General features: G+C 42.2%; 1 protein-coding gene across 1 annotated transcript in view; it reads left to right on the forward strand.

Moving 5' to 3' along the window:
* Nucleotides 1-2,185: 2,185 nt before the first annotated feature.
* map7b (microtubule-associated protein 7b) overlaps nt 2,186-27,566 on the forward strand; it is a gene marked incomplete at its 5' end in the record, with an annotated part of 29,301 nt that continues 3,920 nt past the window's right edge. Inside the window, 11 exons of the mRNA XM_080022711.1 lie at nt 2,186-2,375; nt 10,913-11,050; nt 11,199-11,276; nt 12,256-12,419; nt 18,159-18,276; nt 19,642-19,743; nt 20,556-20,666; nt 21,633-21,725; nt 22,907-23,026; nt 25,659-25,807; nt 27,092-27,231. Of these exons, the coding sequence (XP_079878837.1) occupies nt 2,186-2,375; nt 10,913-11,050; nt 11,199-11,276; nt 12,256-12,419; nt 18,159-18,276; nt 19,642-19,743; nt 20,556-20,666; nt 21,633-21,725; nt 22,907-23,026; nt 25,659-25,807; nt 27,092-27,231 (1,403 nt within the window). The remainder of the gene's footprint in view (nt 2,376-10,912; nt 11,051-11,198; nt 11,277-12,255; nt 12,420-18,158; nt 18,277-19,641; nt 19,744-20,555; nt 20,667-21,632; nt 21,726-22,906; nt 23,027-25,658; nt 25,808-27,091; nt 27,232-27,566) is intronic.

A 27,566-nucleotide genomic window follows, 5' to 3' on the forward strand; every position in this document is an offset into this window, starting at 1 on the left:
TGCCAAAGGAGTGACCTACAATAACTAAGTCACTGTTGCTTCATTTCCTCCTTCTCTCTTTCTGTGTCTTTGCCATGTCAAACTGAGCTCAGCACATCGTCTCACCTCAAACACTGTCTACTATGCTAATTTCTACGTGTATTTTGTTCATGCATTGGCAGCATCTGTATATACGTATTTACCAAACATATTTCAGCTTGTTCTGCAGCACCAATATGTCAATGAACCTTGCAGCTCTGCTCGAATAGAAACACTAATGCAGTTTATCAATTTCATACTGTTTTTATACAGAGAAAGAGCCAGCGAGACATGAATGGAAAGATTTTTATTTCCATTCATTTCCATCTGATTTGGAAAGGACTAACTGCACTTCAAATTAAAAACTGGGTGAAGCCGTATGCTCTATAAATACACTCTGTAGAGGATGAACTACTTGTTTGATGTATGGTGTACAGTGAATATTGCCGCAGCCTGGATCGAGGTGCGTTGCGTACTGCCTGTCTCAGCCTCCTTAACTCAGTAGTCAGAGTGCCATTGTCAGGGAAACCCTGGACTGGTATTGGTTCACGTACTGTTGTTGGAGCGGTGTTGAATGTTTTATTGGCCAAGTGTGACTGCTGTATTTTCAGGCACGTTTGAGTTTGTGTGCCTGTTTGATTAGGACTGTGTTGTGTAATATCAAGAATCTGGCAATATGATGTGTGTCAAGGGTCATGATTGAATATGTACTGTAAGATAAGACTTTATTAATCCCTGTGGGAAAATTCAGGACACATACTATAAAACTTGAAGTCTATCAGACATGCCAGGCATGCTGAACCCCATTCAGAAAGAAATAACTCAAGAGGAGAATAGTTTATGTATCTTTTGCTCATATTTAGCTTCAGGAAACAGGATACTGAACAAATCGAAGTCCAATGTAAGACAAGACCAGTTTATTTGCATAGCACATTTTGTACATACAGTAAATTCAAATATTCAAATAATTTACTACTGAACAAAGAGAAGTCAAATCTCTTGCAGAAGACTGCCAGAACTGTTTCTGCAACACAAGGTAAAATATCTGAATATATAATCACTTGAAAAACTCAAATTATCCTAAAATACAATTATCCTTAAATACATTTTGTTGGCGTAAGTGTATCAAATGTTTATTATTTATGAGCTCATATCACCCAGTTCTACATTAGATTAAAAATAAATAGTTATTTTAGTCTGGTATCAGTCCAATCCCTATCCATTAATACAGCAATACGTTGCGATTATACTGTTAGAAGTTAAGCTGTTTAAAAAATAAATAAATAAAAAGCACTTTCCCTATATATCTCAAATACAATACTACAGAGATAATATAACTGTTTGACTTAAAATGAGAGAAAACTGCACCCTTTGTAACTGGGTCATCCATACGTTTAATATTGATGCTGTTATTTTAGAAACAATGCAGTATTCAGGTTTATTGATATTTCTCCACCACTATCTACGCACCCCAACTGGTGTGGGTGTAACATGTTTGGAGAAGGAGTAGGGGATGAAAGAGGGATGCTGAATTACTGATAGAAGGCTGGAGTAAAACTCAGCGCCTCATCTCTTGAAGTGAGAAAATGAGGAGTGTGTCGTCTCGTCACAGCTATCCGCCACTCAAGTCTTTGGGATTAAATATTCTTCCCTAAACCAGAGCACACAAGATCATCCTGAGTCAGTCTCTCCCTCCCTCCCTCTCCTCCCTCCCTCCTGCTGCAACCACAGGCTGGCTGGACACAGTAAGCTGCTCTTTCCACCACTTGTCTTCTGCTCTCTCACTCTCATTTTTCCACCCTACTCTCCTCTTCCAGGGCATACTCTTCCGATGCTGTCGTTCTTTCTCATTACTTTGCACTGCCTGACTTTTCACTCATCCATCTTTCAGCGATCCCTGCACTTTCTTTTATCCCCTCCCTCACCACTCTCTCAATCTGTCTCTCTCCACCCCCCCCCCACCCCCCCCCACCTTCTACTAGCAGCGTTCAGTCGGCAGCCTTAGCTCTTAGCATTAGCTGTTGCCACTGCTGAGGAGAAGGGTGCCCCCCCCCGCAGTGTCCTCTAGTGAGTCGCCCCCCCCCACCCTCCGCTGCAGGGTGGGATGGATGGGCAGGGGTGGTCGAGTTAGCCAGCTGCAGCTAGGGGGATAGCAACAGGGCATGCTATGCCAGACAGTAAAGGACGAGTTACAGCAGGAGGACGAGGTGGAGGAGGTGGTGGAGGAGGTGGGTGCCAACGGGGCAATGGGAAGCTGAGGAAGGGGGGGAGCCGATCGACAATCCCTGCCCTCTTCACCATCTCTGAGGAAGAGGAGGGACAGAGGCGGAGGGAGGCACGCACAAGGAAGAAGAAAGGTAGGGAAGTGAGGGGTGTGATGTGAGGTGCGTTAAAGGACAAATTGGATTCATGTTTTTTCGTTGTTTTTGTGTAATTGGAATTTGCTCTTGCTGTGTCTGTGTGTGGCAATAGGCAGTATCTGGGACATGGAAGAGCCACTGGGAAGGAGACTTTTTTTTTCCCCAACCATCCACTAGAGAGTTACAGTAATAGACAGAATAGTTTCTGTGAACAAAAGCCATCAGGACACAGGAGAGTACAATGGTAAGAATTCAGTGGGATGAAAAACGTATGACTCTTGAAAGACACAGAAAGTTTTCCTTGGTGTGAGTGTTTGCATGGGCACATCACTAGTAGTGGTTTCCCTTTTAGAGATAACGGTCCTGTTGAAAACTCTAACCCTGCGCCGCAGTGTTGAACAAATGACTGACAGCTCTGACATGAGAAGTGTATACGTTTGCAGAAACACAGTGGCAAGAGTGTGTGTGTGTGTGTGTGTGTGTGTGTGTGTGTGTGTGTGTGTGTGTGTGTGTGTGTGTGTGTGTGTGTGTGTGTGTGTGTGTGTGTGTGTGTGTGTGTGTGTGTGTGTGTGTGTGTGTGCTCCAACAAGACTGCAGAGGTGGACTGTTTTGGGTTTTCAGCATTTCTTAATGTTTAATAACATTCACAGGTCAGTGGTTCTAGGGTTGGATATTGTTTGAAGTTTTATACCTTGTCTTTGACGCTGCTTTGAAAATAAAACTTGTCAAAAAGTTTTTAGTATCGATACTTAAAAAAAAAATAAAAGAAAGAATTAAATGTCGTATAAGATAGCACTTCTTTAATTCCTGTAGGGCAGGGGTGCCCAATTCGTCGATCGCAATACCTGTAGATCGCACGCCATTCTTCTTCTCTTCTTCTTCATTCAAAAACATATATATATGTTTTTAACCGATCTGACCAACATGTTGAATGAGCTTAATTTAGAGCTGCAAGGAAATTACAAAACAGTAGTCATCATGATTAGTTCAGTTAATGCTTTCAAACGAAAAATGCAACTTCTGTCCTCAAAGCTGCAGTTCCATGATTTGGGGAACTTTCAAAACCTGGCATCAAAACTAGAGATCCAAGGGTTGACAGTGGGCGCTACACAGAGCAGATTGAAAACTGTCTGTCAGACTTTGACAAACGGTTTCAAGACTTTGCTCTACTTGAGGCAATGCTACATTTATGTGCTACCCATTTAGGGAAGATATTGAGGTTGATTCATTCGCATCAAAAACTGCAACACTCTTTCACCTGAACTTGTCTGCAGTGGAGGGTGAGATGTTGACACTACAGGCTGACATTCAGCTGAAGTCCAGGGCTCACGGACAGTTTTGGAACTTACTAATAGAGCAAAAGTACCCAAACATGAGGAAATGTGCGAACTCCTTGAGTGCATTATTCGGCTCTACTTATTTATGCATGTCAGCCTTTCCAAATACCGTTCCACCATGACTGAAGAGCATTTGGAAGCCTGCTTGAGGCTGGCTACCAGCAGCTACTGTCCGGACTATGCAACCCTGGCCAACTCCATTCAGTGCAAGTCATCAGAGTAAGTAGTGACCATAGATGTATTTAATTGTATTGTGACGTAAGGGTTCATGCAGTGATGCAAGGTATGGCAAAATACTATATATTGTATATAGAAAGTATACTGTGTGTGTGTGTGTGTGTGTGTGTGTGTGTGTGTGTGTGTGTGTGTGTGTGTGTGTGTGTGTGTGTGTGTGTGTGTGTGTGTGTGTGTGTGTGTGTGTGTGTGTGTGTGTGTGTGTGTGTTTAGCATTTCTTTAATGCAGATAGATCATTTTGACCTGGTCATTTTAAAAGTAGCTCGCAAGCCGAAAAAGTGTGGGCACCCCTGCTGTAGGGGAACAAAATACTGTTTTAACATAAAAATATATGCCCATTTCCAGCAATCTTTAAAAAAAAAAAATAAATTGACATGACAGAATTTGTAATACAGTAAAAGTATACACTTTTAATGCTTGGCACTTCAGAACACTGTGACATGTTTGATGTCTGTAGGAATTCCTGTTCCAATCTTCTTGATGTAGATTGTCTTTTGGCAGACTGCCTTTTCTAGTCCTTGTCTAGTCTACTGTCCTGTTTGGTCTGGTTGGGGATTAGGATGTAAACCCCAGGGAGTTATGGGTAGTAGGGAGCTGGATATTTTGGGTAGTGTCGTTTTTAAAGTGGTATACAGCATGCCACTTAATTTGAGTTATATACCTTTTGGAATCAAAACTATTATAGGTTATTCATAGTAGTTGCATGCTGTCTTAAAAAGCCTATTAATAAGAAATTTGAATTTGTCCTCTCTCGACAACAACCTTTTTAAATTTCCTTTATTTTTCTGGTTTACTTTGGTTTACTGGTTTGATGTTTGACCTTAAAGGAGCCATATTATACCAATTTTCAAAAGGTTAATATAGGTCTCAGATGTCCCCAAGACATGTCTTTTGAAATATTTTCTGAAAATACCGCTGAGATTGTACATTCTAGCCATTCCACACATTTCTCAAAACCCCTCCTGTTCGTGACAGTCTTTCTCAGCGTATGTGCGCTGTCATGTGTCACTTTAAAGAGTGAAGATTCAGCAACTGGATTATTTTTTGCCTCAAATTTGTTCAGAAACAGATTTTGGTGGACTGATAATTTGAAATCAGTGAAAGTTTATGGACTAAATACAACGGAACCCGGAAGTAAAGCTCATACCCTATTGTCTCACAGCACCAAGAACTTGTGCTCAAACCCCAACTGGCTCACAGAACTAGGGACCTCAAGAGGGTGGCACCACCCACTAAACAGACTGACCGGGAACAGGGTGGTTTAGAGGCATGTTAGTATGGCTAGAATGCATAGTCGGAGAAAAAAAAACATGTTTTGGGGACCTCAGAGACCTATATTAACTTGTTGAAAAGGAGGACAATAGGTTACCTTAAACCATAAATAGAGAGGAATGGACAGGTAAGAGCAGCCGAACAATCGGGACATTTATGATAAAAACTTAAGATGTAAGACTCTGTTTTCCACAGCATTCAAGCCAAATTTGGTGCTTATTTGGTGGCCATTTTGAAAAATGGCAGCCTCGGGGCCTTATATCTTTAGATAATATATAAACCGATATGTGTGCCCTTTTATTACAAAATGCCCAATTGTTATGGATATTTCACCATATTTCTTTGCAGTCCCTGAGACCGTACAACCATAGAGCTAAAGACATCTTTCTGCACTTGAAGCCATGAGCCCAGCTGAAAACTCTACGCGGGTGTTGTACTTTCTCTTCCTGCTGTGGACATTTACTATCTCAGCCACAAGTGCTCATCCCATCCCCAGACCCCTAGCCAGCCAGTCCACCTGCCCGGTGGCTAGAAAGGCCGGACACTGCCCCTGGCCCCCTGCCTCCACCGGCAGGAGCTTAGCGTTTAGCTTAGCATTAGCGGCGGCTAATCCTCTCAGGCTGCAGAATAGGCATGAGGCACCCTCTGGTAGCCTGCTACCCACTAGCCAGGACAGCACAGCGCTAATCGCCAAACTGAATATTTAATCTGACTGCCGATGGAGCGAGATGGGGGATGGGGTTAGAACACAGACTCATACGCACGCACGCACACACACACACACACACACACACACACACACACACACACACACACACACACACACACACACACACACACACACACCAGGAATAGGGGGACGAAGGACAGATTAAACAAGTCACACTCTCTCTTTCACTCAAACACATTCTCACCATCATTCACATAGGGAGTTGGATGGTGGCTACAGCTTGGCCGGCACGCACACTCAGTTGTCAACAACAGTGACACCGACTAGCGCTGACCCCCCTCTCCCTCCATGGTTTTCCTTTTGCATTGGAAGCAGCAGAGTTTTGGCGCTCTGGGTGTTCTTTATTTTCTATGCTCTGCTCTCTCGTCCATTTCTCGGCTCGCACCATGGATTTTGGATTTGGGCTTAACTTTTCCTGGATGCCTGTAGCAAATGTTTGTAGGCAGTCCGATCTGATTTACTGGAGTGGATAAAACCAGCCAGTGGTGTGGAGCAGTCGTTGGCCACTGTGTTCCATGTTGGGATTATCCCAACTCGGAACCATGAACAAATACACCTATCCAGGTAATGACCTATAACAGCAAATGGCAACTGGCACATTCCTTCATTTTCATAACCCCCTAATTCCAATTCATAGTTGTGGACCAGTTTGGACAGATTTAATCTTTTCCTTGACCTCAGCGATTACCATATGAAATTAACATCTGATATAAGAAATACATTTTGCTGTTTGGTAGGTTTCTTGCCAAACTGCAATTCGTCAACACCCCGCTACCTTTGTGCAGCTGAATGGCCATCCAAGCAGGGGAGGTGAGTTTAGATGGATGAGTCTAGATATAAGTGTGATTGGAAATATAAAAACCAGTTGGGAAGTTGCTTTGTTGGCTTGACTGTCATATGGAGGTGTGTGGTGGTGTTTGTGATGGCATAAACTCTGAAAGATTTGAGTTTAATTTGGTTTTCACCAACTTAAAGGAGAGAAGTTGAAGCAATTCTGCCAGTGACTTCAACCCCCACCCTCAGATTACTGACATGGGAAGACTAGGACAAAGTGGGGACGACGTAGAGAAAAAGGAGGGGCCCACATTTAGTTCACTGATCCTTTTCAAGTGTGGGAATTGCACTCTGACCATTAACCCTCAGTAGTGAGAGGTTTAAGGGTAGAAGAGGAAGTGGGGCGTTTCCCATACCATTAGCAGAGACGCTATCAAAACACTGAACACTCCACTTAATCAGCAGTATTTTTATTTTTTTTAACTTCCCTCTAGATTGTCTCGCTGTGTCATATCTTCTGAACTTCATGGACAAGGAAGGGGTGGAAGGTAGTGTGATTACTATCCTAGACCATTCCTAGAATAAATATATCAATCTATCCCCATTTATATTTTTCTCACTATAAGATCTATTTCCCCTCATGTTAATCCTGTGACAGGACGGGGCTTACTTACCCCCATGCAAACAGCTTCATGTGGTTTTCTCAGTCGCAGGATGCCCTTCTGACCTCTCACAATGACCCAACAATCGCTGGGACAAAATGAGGTGGAGCCCTGGACCCTAACGGGTTTAGACATAGTAAATTCTCACACTATCCTACACTATTTGATTTGTGAAATGGTGAAGCTACTGTTAAGGTGTTATTTAAATGTCCACGCATAATTCTGAAAGAATTTGAAACTCGATTCTGCCCATGATTAAACTCTGTGCACTTTTGTTTGTTGAAGGGATGTAGACAGCTGCTTTTTAAGCCTATTGCCTCCCCCACCTCGTTTTTTTGTGTTTGTATGCGATATCCATGTGCATGTAGGTTATGTCCTTGGTATCCTCATTTTGCTTTCTCAGTTAATACACAAATGATGATGACAGAGGATGTGGCACTAAACCCTCCTTAACCCAGTTTGGCAAAAATAACCATGTACCACAAATGATTCTGTATCACAGCCACACACACACACACACACACACACACAATCTGTTGAACATCATGTGCTGCCCTTACATCACACATACTTTACGGGTATCTCATTTTCCTGTAAAAAACACTTGTTTTATTTACAGCATCCAGTCAGCAGCCAGTGGATGTTTCTGCAGCCTTCATAATTCATAAATAGTGGTTTCACGTGGAGACATATAAGCGTAATGGCAGATAGTCATGTGACTTAATTCATAACAACTTTGTCAAAAATGTAATAAGATTAAAAAAATGTAAATAGATGGAGATTGTATAAAGAGAAGCGGCAACATTATGCAAAATATATCATACAATAATAATGCTGATACAAGCAGAAGAAGATAATCCAAAATTCTAACTGAATTAATAATAATTGATAATATGGCAGCAATGGACCGGGTTTCACTGAGTGACAAGGAAAGAGCGAAAGAAGCAACATTGTGCATAGTATGTCCAGCTACAACAACACCTTGCACCTGTCTAGATCCACCTAGATGGCAACAATGAGCCTTCAACTAAAAGTACTTATTATAGTGGCCACTGTTGCCCAAGAGGTGTCTGAGTTTTGTGTCCCAGTGGTTGGTTGGGACTGGCAATATGACAAAATGGATGGAACTGTGGCTCTGAATTTGTGCCATGTGGACAGTACAAAAAGCCTTACCTTAAAGGTAGAGTCTGGAATGCGGGCCAATTTGAATTCAAGATGTCGGGATTTTCAAATTTCAAGATATCACCATGGCACTTGGTTGAGATGTTTACCATCATGTTTGTGGCTGCCATGACACATTTCAAGTGGATCTATTACTGTGTCATTTACTGTGTTAAATACAGGATCGTCTTCTATTTGAAAATTACAGCTTGCGTCCCGTTTTGAATAAATATGGCATTTAAATCTAAACTATCTAAAATAAAAATATTTGAATGAACAATTTAACCTGACAAAGATTTTACCTTCGACCTTTAAATGTCAATGTTGCCAAGTGTAAGTGGGATCATGCATGTATAATATCTGCATATTACGGTTTGCAGCGCACAAACTGAAATAACAGCATCCTGACTAAAATAACTAAAGAGGGAATCAATGAACAAATCAAAGGAACTAGAAGAACTGTTGGAAACAGTTTTGAACTATTTCCACCAGTTCTTAGGTTCGTTCACTGATTCGTTCATGAACGACTTGTAGCAGTAGTGTTTGGAGTGCTTTGAAGTCAAAGACTCAAATGAAGGAAAAGTTTTGGTGGAGGATTCAGTTCATTTTCTTCACTTAAAAGATTCGGTCAAAAAGAACGAATCGTGCACGAACGACCCAAAACTATAAACTTCCGCTGCTGATGTCACATGATTTCCTGTCACCTGCGGACGTGCCTCTTGCGGACTTTACAATTCGCCATACTGTACACGCTAGATGTTAAGCCCAGTGATTGTTTTGTACTACAAACTTGTTCTGTCATTTGAATATCCCATTTCTTTCTTCTCACACGTCATATTCCTCGCAGGAAAAGTGTGTGTGTGTGTGTGTGTGTGTGTGTGTGTGTGTGTGTGTGTGTGTGTGTGTGTGTGTGTGTGTGTGTGTGTGTGTGTGTGTGTGTGTGTGTGTGTGTGTGTGTGTGTGTGTGTGTGTGTGTGTGTGTGTTATTAGTGGCTTGTAGTAGCCTCTACACTGGATTGAAAAAAGAAAATACCCTGCTACACAGAAATCTATCTTGGTTGATCTAATTTTGCCTTTATTGAATATAGAGACGAACCTGTGATGTTTCCTGGAACATAAATGTATTTTCAACTTTTACTTGAACCAAATTATTGAAAGTGTGCAGAAAGGAGTGATAATGATCTGTGTGTACTATACGGCTATTTTCAGGCAAGTGGTCTATTATGGTCTGTTTATAGGTCTGATCTGTGTCACAGGGACTGCTTTTATATTTTTGTCTGACTTTCTAGGGCAGATCTCTGGAGATCTACCAATCTCTCGTTATACATTAGCCGACAGTTGTGAGAAGCATAAATGCCTAGTGCTTTCATTTTACTATCAGATACCTTTTTGCATGTAATTGCATCGCCAGTGCACGGCACTGTAATAACATCCATGGCAGTGTCCATGAATGAGGATTACCTCAAAACGCTGAGTCAGTGTTGGACTGGTGTGTTGTGCTGCCTGGAAACATTGGACTGGACTTGAAGGGGATCCATGTCAATAGAGGGAACCACAAATGGCAAATAACATTTTGACTCAAGAATCAAGAATGCACAAATTAATCAGTTATTAGTCTTGTATAGGATATATATATATATATATTTATATCATATATTTGTCAAAATTTGATGCCATGTCAAAAAATAAGGAAAGATTAACTGAGTCCTTCGGAAATCATAACCGTCTTGGCATGTCAGTGGTAAGATGGCTGGTGAGCAGGAGGAGGCTGATAAATGATTAATGTTAAATGCAACTCACCTTTTACACACCCTACTTCCACACTTCCACACCCTATTGTCCAGTGTGACCTCACTTGTGTAAGAAAAGTGGTGTTTGGCTCCTCTTCAGCGTTGACGCACTCTGGACATGACCCAAAACAAATAATTATCTTTACCTCTTTTTTTATTTTATGGACATATGATAACAGGGTTGGTGATTGAAAGACAGTTGTCCAGTTTGCCAACAGTATTTCAGTAAGTGTGCAGAGTGAATCAATTAATGATGTTTAACAATATTGAACGTGTGGGTGGACATATTATGGCATCTGACAATATCTTGGCAAATACCTTTTCCATTTGGGGGCAGTCTCATGCTGTAGTACATTAGTAATAATCATACTTCCTTATTGCCTTGCCCTTGTCATTTTTACAGCCAATTTTACAGATCAATTATGTTCACTTTTGCTCTGGGATCCTCCTGGAAACCTCCTCTAACCTCCTGAGACAGACCCATCTCCCTGGTCTTCTCTCTTCCATCTTTCGTACCCTCACTTTCTCCTTCATCCCACTGACTTGACTCTCTCGCTCTCTCTCTCTTCCCAGCATCTTACTCCCAGTGCACAACAGAGGAAGGCAGACCGTCCTCCACCACCCGTCCCAACTCATCGGGTTCAGGACAGACGTACACTGTCGCCACCACCACCAGCACCAGCCCCAGCAACAATGCCGCCATCAAAGTTGGTAAGATAAGCATTTACATTTCTCTAGGTGAATTTTTTGGTGGTGGTTCTTGGGATGGACCCTTGTATGAAGAGAAAATCCTTTCTATTTTTCCTTTTTTGCCTCGCCCTAGTTCTCTTTTCTTATGTGTTGTGTGCTTCTGTTGTAGACTCGTTGCTCTTCAACAAGATGGACGAGAGACAGAGGTTGGCCCGTGAGCGGCGTGAAGAACGTGAGAAACACAACGGTGAGTTTTGTCTGTTTGGCTTCATGAACTGAGCGGTCACCCTAACTCTCTTGTCCCCTGTATGTTGGGAAGACCAGGTATTTGTAGTTATTTGGAGCTTCATGACAATGCAGTAAGGGAGGATGGAGGTGGGTGGGTTGGTGTGTGTGTGTGTTGTTGTCATGCTTCTCGCCCTGGAATGTGCTTTGTGTTGAAAGCTGAAGCGAAGTCACATGACCTTCAGCTGCCCATCACACTGCTGGATTAGCCTGTGTGGCTCTGTGGATTTATTCTACTTCACTGTGCTTACTGATGAAATGTTGGTATAACTAATTGGTTAGAAGCAAATGTTATGTTTGGCCATTCATCAAACTCTTAGTTGCTATGATTTCCACATGACATCCTTTGATGTCCAAATTTAATTTATACTGTACCTACAAGATGTGTGTGTGTATATTTGGTGAAACCTTTACAGTAATTCCCTTTTGTAATACGAACAAATTTGAATGTTGAATCTTTTTATTTGATGCCTTCACTCAACGGCAGTCTTACAAGAGAAACACACCAACGTGATATTTTTCTCTTAGCTTCTATCTTCACCTAGGACTAAGAATGTGATAATATTAATCATTATATAATCATAATACTTCATGAGATCACAATATCTGCTCACGTTGAAGAATCCAGCAGAGGTTAATCTAATTGAACTCTTAATATTTCCGACCTCGTTTCAGGGGAAATTGAAGGTCATATTTTGTCAGCATTGTTCGTTCAGAAAGTTGTATATCACATCCTGCTGTCATTATCATGACACAATTGCACAATAGGAAGAAGACTTAATTAATAGCTATGGTTATTTATTGTACTAATCAGTGGTGTGTGTGTGTGTGTGTGTGTGTGTGTGTGTGTGTGTGTGTGTGTGTGTGTGTGTGTGTGTGTGTGTGTGTGTGTGTGTGTGTGTGTGTGTGTGTGTGTGTGTGTGTGTGTGTGTGTGTCTTAGCTGTGCGTGAGGCCCAATGGCAGGAGCGTGAGGAGCGCGCCCGGCTGCACTACGAGAAGCACCTGGAGGAGCGGAGGAGGAGGCTGGAGGAGCAGAGGCTCAAGGAGGACAGGAGACGGGCTGCCGTGGAGGAGAAAAGACGGCAGAAGCTGGAGGAGGACAAGGTGAGTGTGTGTGTGTGTGTGTGTGTAACTCTTTGAGAATGCTTCTGTGATAAACAGGTCAAATAGACCATAGCCATATTGCACCTGCACCTGCCTGTGTGTGTGTGTGTGTGTGTGTGTGTGTGTGTGTGTGTGTGTGTGTGTGTGTGTGTGTGTGTGTGTGTGTGTGTGTGTGTGTGTGTGTGTGTGTGTGTGTGTGTGTGTGTGTGTGTGTGTGTGTGTGTGATCGAAATCCACGTTGCCACATGGCAATATACAGCTCTTTGATCTGTTATACACTGATATATACAGTACACATATACTGCTCTGTGGCTCCAAATTGTTTGATACTTTTATAATAAAAATTGAACACATCCCACAGAACATTGTTTTGTGTAAGAATAAAGTTATTATTCAAATTATCAACTATATCTATTGACAAAAGATTTAACTGCTGGCTAAATATATTAAGGAATTCCATAATATGTAGTTAATGTTTTGAACTTTAGATAACTGTTGTTGTGTATTTAGTGGCAGTTATACATTCTGTGATCTAAATTAAAACATTAGAATCTAAATGAAATGCTTAGATTATTTGAAAATGTATCTCTTTTAATGATAATTGTTATAATTATATAGAATTGTATTATGTAATGATATTGCAGGGCTCCAGACTAAATTCTTCCACCAGTAGCACTGGTGCTCTCTTCTGAAAATTTTAGGAGCACCAGCACAAAATTTAGGAGCACCACTGAAATCGACATACAACGCAACACATTCATATTTTTTCCATTTTAGCTGTATTAAGCATGGGTTATAGTTGCCGCAGCCGTAGTATCATTAAGTTACCAATGTTTCATAGTGTCATAAGTTCGCGCATCATAAATTACGTGATTGTGGCACCTGTGACAGCGCCGCAAGGTCATTTTGGGCAATGGTGTGCACCTCCCAATTTTTGGAAGTCTGTGCCATGCGTAATTCAAGATAGATGTGTCCGAAGGAAGGTTGTGCGACGACGTCCACAGGTACAATCTCTACCGTCCATACATGCATGACCACAAAAATAACCAGATGGCGTTGAATTCATGGAAGGACATAGCGCCGTCTCTGTCCAAAGATTTAGACTATTTTAGTACCTCGGGACTTCGTAATGTTTACACTGACAATTTGCACAAACTCACGACTAAACCCTGCACTGACTAGAATAGATATACATACATTGAACACTTTCTATTTTAATTTTACTGCTCTTTCCTAGTTATTCCTCTTCCATCGCCACGGCAACACACAGCTATATGCTCGTGCTCTCTCTGGTAATGCGCACACTATGAGCCATGAGGCTCACTTCTGGTGACTATAACAACGGAGCCTTAACTGGTAAATGCCTTGGTAATAAATAGACAATTTACAGAAGTAAAAATGTACTGTTTTATTTTAATGGAAAAGGTCACAATTTTGAAGTAGTGTTTTAAGAGAAAAAATCATTAAGTTAAATAGTGCTTTTTTAAACAAAGACACCAAATAATAAATTAACAAATGTAAACATAATGTATGTGGTCAGTACATTACCGTCATTAACAACCAGCTCTCTGTCTCTATCTCAATCTCTCACACACCACGCCACTCTGTGCGCTTTTCTTTACATTTTTTTAAATTTTTTATTTTTTTTTATCCGCCAGCTGAGCAGGTGCAGGCCGGGCCGCCTCGTCCTAAAGGCGAGACAGGTGGCCGCCTAGGGCAGCATCCTGCGGGGGGTGTAGAAAGGGCGCAATTCGCGTGCCTATCTCCCTCTCCGACAGTACCGATGATGCACGTGCCAGCAATGGGTGCCTGCAAAGTTTTTTTGATTTTACTGTCTGCATATTTGCAAGTCCCGCTGGTGCTCGTAGTTATTACATTTTCTCCAAAAATGCTCACAAAATGCGACTAAATGGTAGTAGTCTGGAGCTCTGTATTGTTGAACATTTAACTCAATATAAGAACAATTAATAGTACATCAGGGGGGCTGTTTTCCAAGGTAAAATCCACGGCGGTGAAATACATGCATTGCAGTTTGTCATCAGTGTAGTGATGCATATACATTGTATATATTCATATTCATTCATATCATATTTCTATTTGTCATAATCGCTGTTTTTATGTATGTTTATGTATTTTGAGTGGGGTGCTGATGCCTATTTCGCTGAGTTTATTTACCAGGTGGTGGGCTCTGGAGCAGGTTTTTTCATCGTCCATGAATGCGGGTTTATGCATTTTATTGACAATGAATACGGTGACCCTCAAGATTAACTTTAAAAAGGTCACTATTTTATATCGTTGACCTACTTAGACTAGTTTTAAAGAAATCTGAATTTGTTATTGATATGCTGGGGTTGTTTGATGGTCCGTTTTCTGTTGTGATTTTTATTATGATTTTGGTTTATCAATTTATATCAAAAACAATCCAGGGGGGGAGGATTGTATTTATTGGTATTTATCAAACTTCGATTTAGCATTGCAATTCATCAGGTCCGTATCCTTGTAAATTACGAGAAGACGCCATTCTGGTAAATGGTGGAGACTCGTCGCCTAATGTTCCAGAAGGAACGGGAGGAATTGAACTGAATAGTAATGTTATTGATGCGGATGCTGTAACGCACCTTAACTGTCTTGTGAGTTGAAATTTTTTGGTAGACTTCTTTGCCTCTATTATTGACCACACAAGCCAAGTCTGGCAGCGATAATAATGCTTGGGTTTACATTCTATTGTAGCTGCATGTTGTTTACATTTTTGGACCACGCCTTGTGCAGTTTTTCAAGTTATGCAGAGTCTGAGCTCCTCAGTGCATATTTAGACGTATCTCTCTTTATCTTTCATCAGTAAGTCTATGATGCTTTCTTGTGTAACATTTAGAAAACATTATGATAATGATAATAACCTTTATTTGTAGAGCATCTTTCATACACAAAATCATGCAACTTTACATTAAAACTAGCCGTGAGGGAAGAATGTAACCTAAACAATTCAGCTGTTGCCTTTAACAGGTTTTACTTAATTTCAAACTGAAGTTGTTACTATACCATAAGCATTCTTCACACAGCTCCACTGAATAAAGCTGAAAGCCCCTTTAAACCAACTAAGTTTCAACTTGGCCCTGACAGGCTGTGATTGGGCCACTCGAGCACCCATCATGAGACCCGCCCTCCTGTCATACTTCCTCCTTGCTTATTCAGCTCTCCACTTTTGGAAGCAAGCCCTCTTTTACGGAAATCAAGAAAGAGAAAATAAACAAGTTTAAAAAAAAGAAATTCCGCAGAACCAATTCCTGTGCCAGTGAAGGGCCGTGCAGTTAACGTACACAAAATACACACAGTGTCTTTATTTCTCCTCCTTCCCTCCAGTGTATTTCCCCAGTGTGTTAATCAGGGCCCCCTGTCCACTCAGACATCAGCGTCATGGGCCGAAATGAAAATATGAGTGTCAGGTGAGGCCGGGACATGTCGCCAAACAAATGAACACAGTGTGAGCCTCACGGCCCAGATGTAACACTGGCTTATAAAACAGCGGGTACGTGTTTCCAGGGACCTCGACCAGGTAATGACCATGCCTCCATGTACGGCTGGGGCGCTGTTTGCGAGGGCCGGATGGTCAGTGGGTGCTGGGGGGGCAACGAGACCTGGCACATCCAAGTGTTGGAGCTGGAGCCAGTCCGATTTGCCCTGTTACACTTTAACACAGGTGAGGGTACACCATGTCCTGATACGTTCCGACAATACTGCGACAATTGCTTATATGAATTGTCAGGGTGGTGTCCGCTCCCTAGCCATGCACGAGGTGGCGTCAAGGATTTTGCTGTGGGCCCATTGTCCACCTCTGTTCCCTGTCAGAATATCACATTCAGGGCAGGCAGAAACCTGGAGCAGACTTATTTTTGTTATCGCTTATTAACTATGCATTCCCTCCCCTCCCACTGTTGCAGCAGGTGCTGGACAAGGTGAGGGAGGAACTGGGTCTGGGGGCACCTCGGTGGCCAACACAGACTTGGTTCGCGGACCTGAGGTACCTCATCGTGGGTGCTCTTGCTTCAGCCAGACCTCCTGACGCAGGCAGGGGGGGAAATCTTCCATTCTGCTCCCCACAATCGGAAACTGGTCGCCTGGCCCCTGAGTGGGCCCGGCTATTAAACAAGGGTTTACCATGGAGCTGGTGGAAATAATTCAGAGCGCTATAGCCCTGTCAACGAGGGCGCTTTACGCATCCAAATGGCAAGCCTTTGAGTGCAGGTGTGTGGCGCGTGGAGATGACGCATTACGCTGTAATATCGGGGTCATACATAGTTTCCTCCAAAGACTGCATGTAAAAGGCTTGGCACCGTCCACCCTCAAGGTATACCTGGCCAGGATATCGGCGTGTCATAATGGAGTGGATGGCAATCCAGCAGGAAGTCACACTTTGGCATCCAGCTTCATGGTTTGGTGTTAAATGCTGCGACGAAACCCCCATTCCAACCTCTTCAGGAGGTGGGATTAAAAATGTTGTCGTTGAAGTCAGCACTGCTTCTGGCACTTATCTTGGCAAAGCATGTGGGAAACCTGGCCCCACTTTCTGTCCACCAGTCCTGCTTGGTGTTCTCCATGGACAATCGGACGGTTACGTTGAAACCCAACAGTTTTTCAGCCCAAGAACATGAAAGCGGGATTCAAATGACCACGATTGATCTCTTTGTTTTCCCCTTCTCCTTCTGGGGCAGAGGAGGACGAGAGGCTGCATACTCTGTGCTCTGTCCGGGGGCTATTGGTCTATTTGGAGTGCACGCGCGCTCTGTACGTCAGTCCGACCAGATTTTTGTCTGTTGTGGATCTAAGACAGTTGGGAAACCCCTGTCAAAGATCATCTCTCTCACTGGATAGATAGCGATCTCATAAGCCTACTGCTCTGTGGGGCAGGAACCCCCAGAAGGTCTTAAAGCACATTCTACTAGGGATGTGGCTACCTTGTGGGCGTTGTTACACAGGGTTTCGGTCGAGGAGATGGGTGGTGTTGCATCCTGGGATAGCCAACACACCAGATTCTACGGTCTCGACATGATGGTGTCAGCACTGGTGCAGGCTGTTTTGTAGCAGCCATGTGCTAGCGTGTGTACAGAGATACGCTATGTGGTTGAGAGTCTTTACGGTCGAGGGGGGGTAATGTAATTTACCTCTGCACCCTATGAATTGGTTCTACATTCTGAAATTGGGGTTTGAGGTCACATCTGCCAGTTGGTCCTTGGAAAGGACTACCCGGACCCAGTGGTCTGTCGCTGCCTTTTGGAGGCTTGCATACGACACATTAGTTCTGACCTTGTGGTCAGTGAGGGTGGTGGGTATACAATATGGCATAGTAGGGACTTGAGTTTGAAATTAAGGAAAATGTTTTTGCTTGTGCTACAACCCTGTTTTTATGAATGAGGAACGAGAGTTCCTACCGGTGGCCTTACTGACCAGCTCGTTCAAGAGCTGAATATGTCAGTGGAAGTATGACAGGCGGTGCCTCAGTATATATACTGGGGGGTGGGACTGATGATGGGTGCCCAAGTGGCCCAATCACAGCCTGTCAGAGCCAAGTAGAGACTTGGGTGATTTAAAGGGCTTTCAGCTTTATTTAGTGGAGCTCTCTGGAGACAGCTCAAGGCATAGTAAGAACTCTCGTTCTCCATTCGTAAAATCAGGGTTGTAGCACAGCCCAAGAGTTTTCCTTTTATTATGGATGACCTTGACCTTGTTGTTGTTATAATGCAGGCTCGGCACGAGGCAGTTATCCGGCGCACGGTGGAGCGGAGCCAGAGAAGTAGACCGAAGCCAAACCGCTGGTCCTGGGGCGGGGCAATGCAAACCAACATACCCAGCACACCTGCAGGTATGAACACACACACACACACACACACACACATTCTTGTACTGGTATGAAAGTGCGGTTTGAGTAAATACACCTGGTGAGAAGAAGAACAATCGATACGCACAATAATTGTCACACAGCACACCACACTACAACACATGCACGCACACACACGCTTTGGATGCTGGCCGGTGAAATGAGGCCTCTGTGTCTAACCCATCCTGGCTTGTCCTTCCTCCGGGGGGGCACAGCCAGGAGCAGTGGGCAGCATTTGTGGATGCGCCCGGGGACCTGGTTACGAGTGTCCATCGCTGGTCAGACGGTGAGGTGGGGGTCCTTAATGACATTAGGTGGAGGAAACCCCATGTGAGCACGGGAAGAACACGCAAACTCCACACAGAAAGGCTCCTAATTGGGAGATAACCCGCCGGAGCACAGTGCCAACAGCGCCCCAGGCGGGAATCGAACCCAGGACCTTCTTGCTGTGAGGCAGCAGTGCAATGCACTGCACCACCGTGCCACAAAAATGAGGAACGCTTCACGAATTTGCGTGTCATCCTTGCACAGGGGCCATGCTAATCTTCTCTATATTGTTCTAATTTTAGTATACAGTATGTCCCACCGAAGTGGGACATATGGGTAAGTAAGGACCCATGTATCTGGTGCATTTCTAAAACAAAAAAAGTCCATTTTGAGACTGGTCCTCACAAGTATAATAAAACAAACACACACACGTTTTTTTACTGCCTTGAACGTGAGGTCAGCGTGAATACAGTGCACCTGATTAGTGAGGACCCATGTTTCTGGTGCACTTCTAAACGAAAAAAGACAAAATTCCGGTTAGACTTAATTCCGGAGACTGGTTCTCACAAGTATATTGTAGTAAAACAGACTCATACACACACAAACAGGGTCCAGTTGTTGACACAACACCTTTTTTCCACTATGTGCTGAGTCATCTGTTCTCCCAGAAGCTGTTCTGGTGTTATTCACCTTGTCACTGGTGTTGTTTTCCAGCAGTGAGATGAAAGTCTCACTGCTGGAAAACAACACCAAACAACAACACTAGGTTTATAATTGTCCAAATCACTCTGCTGCCGGCCATTTTTTGTTTGTTTGTCTTTTTTCTATTTGTGTGTTGGGTTTGAATGAATCCCGTGATGTGTTTTTATTTTCACACATACACACCGTGACTCACACCATGCTCTGCCTTTGTCTCTCTCTCTCTCTCTCTCTCTCGCTCTCTCTCTCTCTCTCTCTCTCTCTCTCTACTACCTCTCTGGTTTCCTTTGCTTCTTTTCTTCTCTGATCTCCCTCTTCTCTTCCTCCCCTGCTGTTCTTCATCTTCTTCTTCTTCGGTTGTCTTTGGCTCCCTTTCTGGTCCAGGTTTTGTCGAGTCTGCTTTCCTTTATCCTCTCGACCTTGCCGGGCTGGAGCACATGCAGGGTGCTTTCAGCCTCTACCGCAGATACGGAATGACCTCCCAATGTGAATATGATGAGCTGTAGCAGTTATCCAGCCTGCTGTAGAACACTAGCTTTTTAGGGCTGTCACAATCATGAAACTTTAATTGTCACACAAATAATTGCGAAATACAATTATTAAGTTCATTGTTAATTCTATTATCATATAAAATCTCTAAAACATCGTATGATGAAGATACATCAGAATCTGTCTGTATCCAAGGGATTTGTCGTGGTAAGGATTGCTGTCAATTAGTCAGACAATTGGAGTAAAAAAAAAAAAGCTTAATAGTCTGAAAAATAAAAAATGAAACTATACAAAAATAGCCAAATAAAAGAACTAACATAGCCAGAGAGACAAAAAATATACATTTATTTTGGCACTTCTAAAATTTGATTAAAATTCTCCTTAAATTTGGGTGGAAACAAAGGATTGTGGAATCTTAACAATTAAAAAAAAAATGATCATGGTCGTCTCCAAATAATTGCCATTTCAGGCGATTGTCTAATAATTGTGACAGCTCTACTTGTAATATGACACTAGTGTAACTGAAGTGTGACAGTAGTGTAACTGAAGTGTGACAGTAGTGTAACTGAAGGCATGAGTAGCAGGTTTGGAGTTGTGTGTAGTGATGCAAGTGTGTGACTTTGACTTCTTTGTTTTAACATCTTGAGTGACTCCACTAGATCCTCCACTTCTAACCTGACTCACCCCTAGCTCATCCAGTAAAGTGTAGTCATAATCTCGCTTTGATTGATTGTCATTACTTTACTGCCCCCCCCCCCGCCCCTCCATATCGCTGTTCCCATAACATATTTTTTACTTATTGTTCCTAGATGCCGAGAGGCGATCGGTGTCCACAATGAATCTGTGTAAGCATGCGGATCCCATCATCACCAAGCGCTTGTCCTTGTCCTCCGCAACGCTCCTGCACTCACCTGACAGAGGTGAGAAAAACCCACTGTTCTAGAATAAACTACAGTAAACATCATAAAACAGGAGAATGTTTTCATAATGTGAAAACCCGCCAGTCCTGTACATGTCTGCCTGTGCTTAGACTTTCTACCAGGGCCGACCCATGGCATAAGCACTCTATGCGGTTGTCTAGGGCCACAACCGCTGGGGGGCCCACACGATCAGTGTAGGGCCGATACGATGAGTGTGACTTTCTGTCTCCTCTCCGCTCCTCTCCAAGAGACTGGCAGAGAAAGTGTCCCTTTATGTATTCCATAAGAAAGCAGAGTAAAATAAAACAACCTAAAATAAAAATACTGTTTTGGCGTGCCGATCACGGGTGCCCCGTCGGTGGTGCCCCGTCGGTGGTGCCCCGTCGGTGGTGCCCCGTCGGTGGTGCCCCGTCGGTGGTGCCCCGTCGGTGGTGCCCCATTGTTGGTACTGCTGAGAGGGACATAGCGGCACAAATTGCTCCCCAATTGCTCCCTCTTCGCTCCCCCCTAGGCGCCGCCTATGTCGCCTCTAGGAAGACTGGCTCCCTGCAATATCTCCGCACCCCATACCCCCGTTCCTCTAAATAAAAGCAGTGTGTTGTTATTTTACATGTATTCTATTCATGTTCTCGCTTTCCATTGTGCTCGGTTTCCATATTGGAACAACAAATGCACGGGGACATTTATAAATAGTCTGGCAATTTGTCTTATTTTGGCTAGTAAATACAGGCCCAAACAAGACATGGAAAAATGTAATGTGAGAAATTAATGTGAAAATGGTAATGTGAGAAATACCTGATGGCCAAAAGTAAAAAACCAAAACCAACAAATATATAACCAACATATGGCCGTAAAGAAGCAGTAAAAAACATATGAGGGAATAATATCCAAAGATCAGGTTATAAGATTTTAAAGTGTTGTGTTGTTGTGTTCTGCGTTGTGGATTTGTTGACTTGCTGCCAACAGCCGTACGGACGAGAGCGACCTCTTCCCCCGTCGTTAGCAAAGCTCAGTCCAAGCTCCACCTCCTCCGTGGAAAGACGCACAACAAAACCTCAGGTGTTTCGGTTTGGTCAATGATTATGATAACGCGTAAGCTGAGCAGTTTACGGGCGAGAAATGAGAGAAAACCTCATTTGTTTTCTTTCATTGTCAAAGATGTAGATGTATACATCTTTTTATGCAAAAAGGCATAAAGCTTCTCCACAGCTGCATGGGAAAAAAACACTTTAGAGGAATGCGTCCAACTGCATGTTGTTCTGTCACTTTTTCCGTTTAAAAGGCCTTCACACACTGTAAACCCTTTTGTCTAACAAATGATATTTCAGAAAAATCAATAGTTCAATACAATTGAATTCTATTGTAAGAATTTCTGAATCAATTTTAAAATTGTACTACAGATGTTTCTTATTATTGCAGTACTGTACAATTATCATTATGTATAAAATGTCAATATATCTATATCGAATCAAATCGTGACCCTTTATATCAAAATCTGTGTAATGTTTCAAGCGTTACTATGTGCACTTTTGTTTTTTTTCTTTGGGGTTTTTTTTAACTGCGTGACTCCTTCTCTAATCCCCTGTAAGTTAATCTTTTTGTTTTGTGGGGAAAAATGGATGCCGTAACATCCAGGCTGAGATATGAGCACCCACATTTTAGCTGCTAAGAATAGAAAGCGATGGACTCCAGTTGGTTATATAGTTGTTATACCGTTTTTCAGCCCGTATTTTGTCTTGTTCCAGATTATATAATGTTAAATCTGCAAACTGCTTCTTCACTGGCTGTGTTACACCTGGCTGACATTAAGCATTTCTTCCACAATGGAGAACGCAAATATTCAGTTGCTAAATAATGCTTCATACGCATTTATTCTCAGCTTATCATTGCGCTTTACCAGGCTTTTCCGTCACATGCATTTTGGTTTTGTTTTGGCCCTGAATCCAGTCGATAATTAGTTCATTTAAGTAAATATAAATATAAGCTTTACTTGACTGATAGATGAGTTTAATCTTCTTTTTTTTTTTTTTTTTTTTTTTTTTGACCAAAACAGTGGCTTACCCTTCGTTCTTCCACTGATCATTTGAATGCGCTCCTCCCTGTTTGCACTTGACTGGGCGCTGTTTCACTGGAACTGGGCTTGTGCACAAATATTATACGAGCCGTTTTAAGGAGGGAAATTAGTATATATTTTGTATATATTTATTTTAGTGTGTGTCTGTGTCCGTCTGTCCGCCCAGGCCCCCGTCGGCTGCCCCTGACCCCGTGGGAGAACACCATGGTGAACCGCCTGCAGCAGCCCACACACTCCTACTTGGCCCGTAGCCGCAGTGCGATGAGCCTGTCCAGAGAGCAGACAGGTAGGGCACACACACATGCGCAAAAAAAAAGTCACACACAGACACCAGCGGGGGTGTGTACACTCTTAAGGCTCGGCCATTTATTTTATTTATAATTTTTTTGTAATGATTGCAATTTATTGGCAAAGTACCATATACATATAATATAAAGGTAAATTTGCACTTAAAGTGAAAGAGACTTTAATTTGAACTTTGAACTGGACATTTCCATGTTAGTTACTGTATATGTTGGGTCTTATTAAAACTCGCTGAGAGTTACAGGTTGAATTATACTGAAACTTGTGACAGTCCCATGTTCCATTATTATTCATTAGTCAATAATGAACAATAATAAACAGTGTCAAAATCAGCAATCTCACTATTGTGGTAACTGAAAATTGCAGCATTGTCCATATGCACAGCTGTCTTATCACGTGAGCGTCATCATATCACAGGATGTATTCGTCATTGAGGTACAGCAGATTGGAAATCGGAATCTGCAGGTCAGAAAAAAAATCTGAAATAGGAACCGGCCAAGAAAATTTAAATCGGTGCATCTCTAGTTGGTTAACTTGTTCGGTAACTTTACAAGATGATGCATTTCAAGGGATATATCCTAATCAGATAAATTACTTTATATAGTTAGCCGTAGTCGCTCGCATAGCATGTGATGAGCCCCGTTACAAGACGGCTACGGTGTGAATAACTGATGGAGTCATTTAGCTGCAGTAAATCAAACACCACAGAGACTCCCTGTTACATATTGTGGTACTCAAAATATTTTCCTATGGTTGGCAGGTCTGTTATAGCCTCCTCTCCTCCCGTGATAATCAGACTGCGCAGCGACTTTCACTTTCGTAGTATTGATAACACGCTTAATATTTTATAAATTAGATTTTTTTTTTTTCATTTGAACGTCTGTGCTGATACGCAACAATTAGCTAAATGTTTTAATTTAGGTTTTATTTCTATGAAAAAAAGAGCAAAATGGCGGTGGCCCCGGTGGGAAAATAATGTAATGGTGTATGCCCGAACACCGCGTAACACAGCCAACACCGATAACTGCGGCAACCCTAATTTATGGGTTTGTATTTTGAACTCACTGAAACAGAGAAACTTCTTCGTGCTAATCAGATTAAGCCAGTTTTAAAATCTTTAAACTGTCTGAAATTCCCGTCACCAGCCGGGTTCTGGCACCAACGTGCACCTTAACACTCTCTCTCTCTCACAAGACTTTGAACAAATGACCGTGCTGCCCAAGAAGGTTTAGCCCCTTTTTGGCATTCTGCTCCATCCCCCCTGTTGTTGCCACATTTAAGTTTAGAATTTACACCGCCATTATGTTTGTTTTGAATCCATGCACAAGTGCTTGAAATGCAAGGAATGGTTTCTGTGATATAATCTCCAGACATTCCAGAAATGGGACTAAATGGTTCAAAATTCATTTAATGTGTTATTTTTTTTATTTAACTTTTAATCAATTCAATTGCTTTTGTTTAAATGTACTTTTTAATGTATTTTTTTATTAACGTTTTTTTATTCATAAAAAATAATTGAATTTAAGTAGCTTTTGGCAAAATATTGCAATAAATTAATTTACACCATGAATTGAAAGAAGTAAATAAGACATTTCTGTGAATGGTGTACATATGCTTGAAAGAAAAGGGTTTTTTTATTTTTATTTTATTCAAACTGTTACTGCAGCGGCTGTGTTGTCTGGCTTCTCTGACCTATTTTCACTTGTCAGGGATGTTTGCCCTCCTTGTCTTGTGCTTTTTGCCAGCTCTCACAACCACACACACACACACACACACACACACACACACACACACACACACACACACACACACACACACACACACACACACACACACACACACACACACACACACACACACACACACACGTCTGTCTCTGCTCTCTCGTTTTTCTGGTATGTGATCAAACACGTAGCTGTCTGCTCCACTTCCTGCATGTGCACTTCTTTCCCTTTCTGCCGATTTTTTTTATTACTTTATTTTCTTGTTGCTTTAAATGTCTTTTGTGAGTGGCTGAGGTGGAGGGAGACTAATAATACAGCTGGAACTCCAGCAGCACCAAAGAGGAAGGGTTGTACCCTAACACCGCTTCTCTCTGTTAATTCCTTATTGAATATTCTCCTTCCAAGAAGTGAAAGAACTGTGTCTCTAAAGCCGATCTAAAGTTGTACTTTTTAAGAAGGAATACATTTCAGGAAGCCAGTTGTAAATTCAAATATCTATGTTGGGGTGATTTTTTTTTCCAATAAAACTTTTAATTATTTGTTGTAACTAGTCCCCAGCATGAAGTAACAACCAAACTCCTAAAGCACAATTGATTGTAATTGGTATTATATTCCATACTTTGGTGATGGCGGATGTGTCCTTTATTACATTTCAAATGCGTAACTAATGCACTTTTTTTCTTTCTTTCTTTCCTCATCTATCCTTTCATCTTGGGATCCTTTCGCCCCTTTCCTCCTAACTTGCGTTCTCTCTATCTCCATTCATTCCGTCATCTTCCATCGACCTCATTCTGTTTCCTCCCACCACCGCCTCTCCATCTGTCGCCGTTCTCCCCCATCACAAACAATCCTTTTACCAACCCCCCCCATCCTGTGCACCCGTCACCATAGCCATGCCTGTGTGCCCCCGCTCAGTGTCCTGCCACCCCATGGGCTCCATGTCCTTCAAGGCCCTGCAGGCGCAGCCACTGCCCCACTGCCGTAGCCAGGACCACAGCCTGAGCTCCGCCCCGCGCAGGAGGACCACCACGCCCATCCAGGTGAGGGCGCTGTCGCCAATAACACAACTCAAACAGACGCTGTCGTTCAGCATAATAAGAGTCTGTGTACTTTTTACACTAAAATGCATATGATGGCTCAACATTGACCCACATGATTGTTTTCTTGCGATATTTTGCCAAACAAAAATAAGTTGTACATAAAGTTCCATGAACTTGAGGGACAGAAAATCTTTTATTTATTTAATATTTTAAAGTATTCTAATCAATGGCTGCAACCATCAGGAAATACAGCTCCCTGTTTATTGAATTGTTTGTTTTTGAGGTAAAGACAATATTACCTTTTTCTTTTTTGATAACTTTTGGAGGAATAAACATACACTCAGTTATTTTGACCCGGAAACATTATTGATGTTGAACATAAGAGGAAAAGCCTAATTGAGGTGTTTGTTGGTGATGTGAACTCATTGTGTCTCCATTAGTTTACGTAAATATTAATGAATTAAATAATGTGTACAAACTTATACAAACGCATCTTAATTTTAAGCCGTGTCATTTTTGACCCCACATATGCATTCTAATGTCAAAAGCCGCGTTTTGCGAAATTCAGTCTTGCAATATTGGAACGACTAATTAACCAGGTTCAAAATAAACACATTTCCCCTTTTATCAAAGTGTATGAATGTGTAGGTGCTCAGTTCTAGGTGCTATATTCTGAGTTTAGCATTGCGCGCGCACACACACACACACACACACACACACACACACACACACACACACACACACACACGCACTTAGCCCAGTGTACTCGGTGTCCATCTGTCTGCCAATGTGGCACAGCTTAGACCATTAAGGTCTAAGCTCGATAAAAACAGGGCGCTTCTAAGCTCTACATCACACACGCACAAAGACAAACAAAGCACTTATGATTGTCGCCGATGGAACCACTTTTGATATTATTAATTGAGTTGATTGTTCAACATAGCCGCCATCTAGATGTCTGTACATAGATAATCTCCTCTAAGCGTTGGTCTGAGTCGGAGGTCGGTCTCGCATGTTGCTTTGTTTTATTGGAAGTAGATTCGTCCTCCGCTTTGTTGTGTAGTTTCCTCGATATTTGCACAGCAACGTTTTGACAAGAGGTCAGACAGGGGACGGCTGGGTCTAATCCTGCTGCAGCTCATTGCATTTTACTGTCACTGAGGCACCTGCCCAAGAGATTACCTCCTCCTTTGTATTTATAGATGTAACGTTTGTTTCTCTCTTCTTTTGTCACATCCTCTCTGTCTTTCTCACATTTTCCTTTTCCTTTCCTGTGGTCTCCAGCAGAAGGAGAGGGACTATGCTCGGAAGTCTTGGAGCAACCTGTCACTGCCGCTGGCCCCCACTCTGTCCTTACCCCCCTCAAAGCGCTCCTCCTCCCCCGGCAAGAAGAAGAGTAAAGTGACAGCGCCCTCTCCTGGCAGGTGAGAGAAACACGCACGAGCCGATAGATGGATACTTTATTCACCCCTACAGAGGGTGACATAGGCAATAAGAAATAAATAGAATAAAATAGAGAAGAAATCTGGCAATATGCAATAAACTTAAAAAAATTACAAAAAAAATGACAATAGATTCTAAACCTAAAAATATACATTGAAGATAAATAATAATTAGAAAAAAAGTCCTACAATAAACACAAAAAATGCAATATACAGCAAACCTAGAAATTATATAAAACTATAAAATACACCTAAAAATTAACAATAAAAATAAACCTAAAATAAACAATAAATAAGGAAGATTTGGACTACATACA

Source organism: Zeus faber, assembly GCF_960531495.2.
Source record: "Zeus faber genome assembly, chromosome: 2".
In the NCBI taxonomy this organism is placed as follows: domain Eukaryota; kingdom Metazoa; phylum Chordata; class Actinopteri; order Zeiformes; family Zeidae; genus Zeus; species Zeus faber.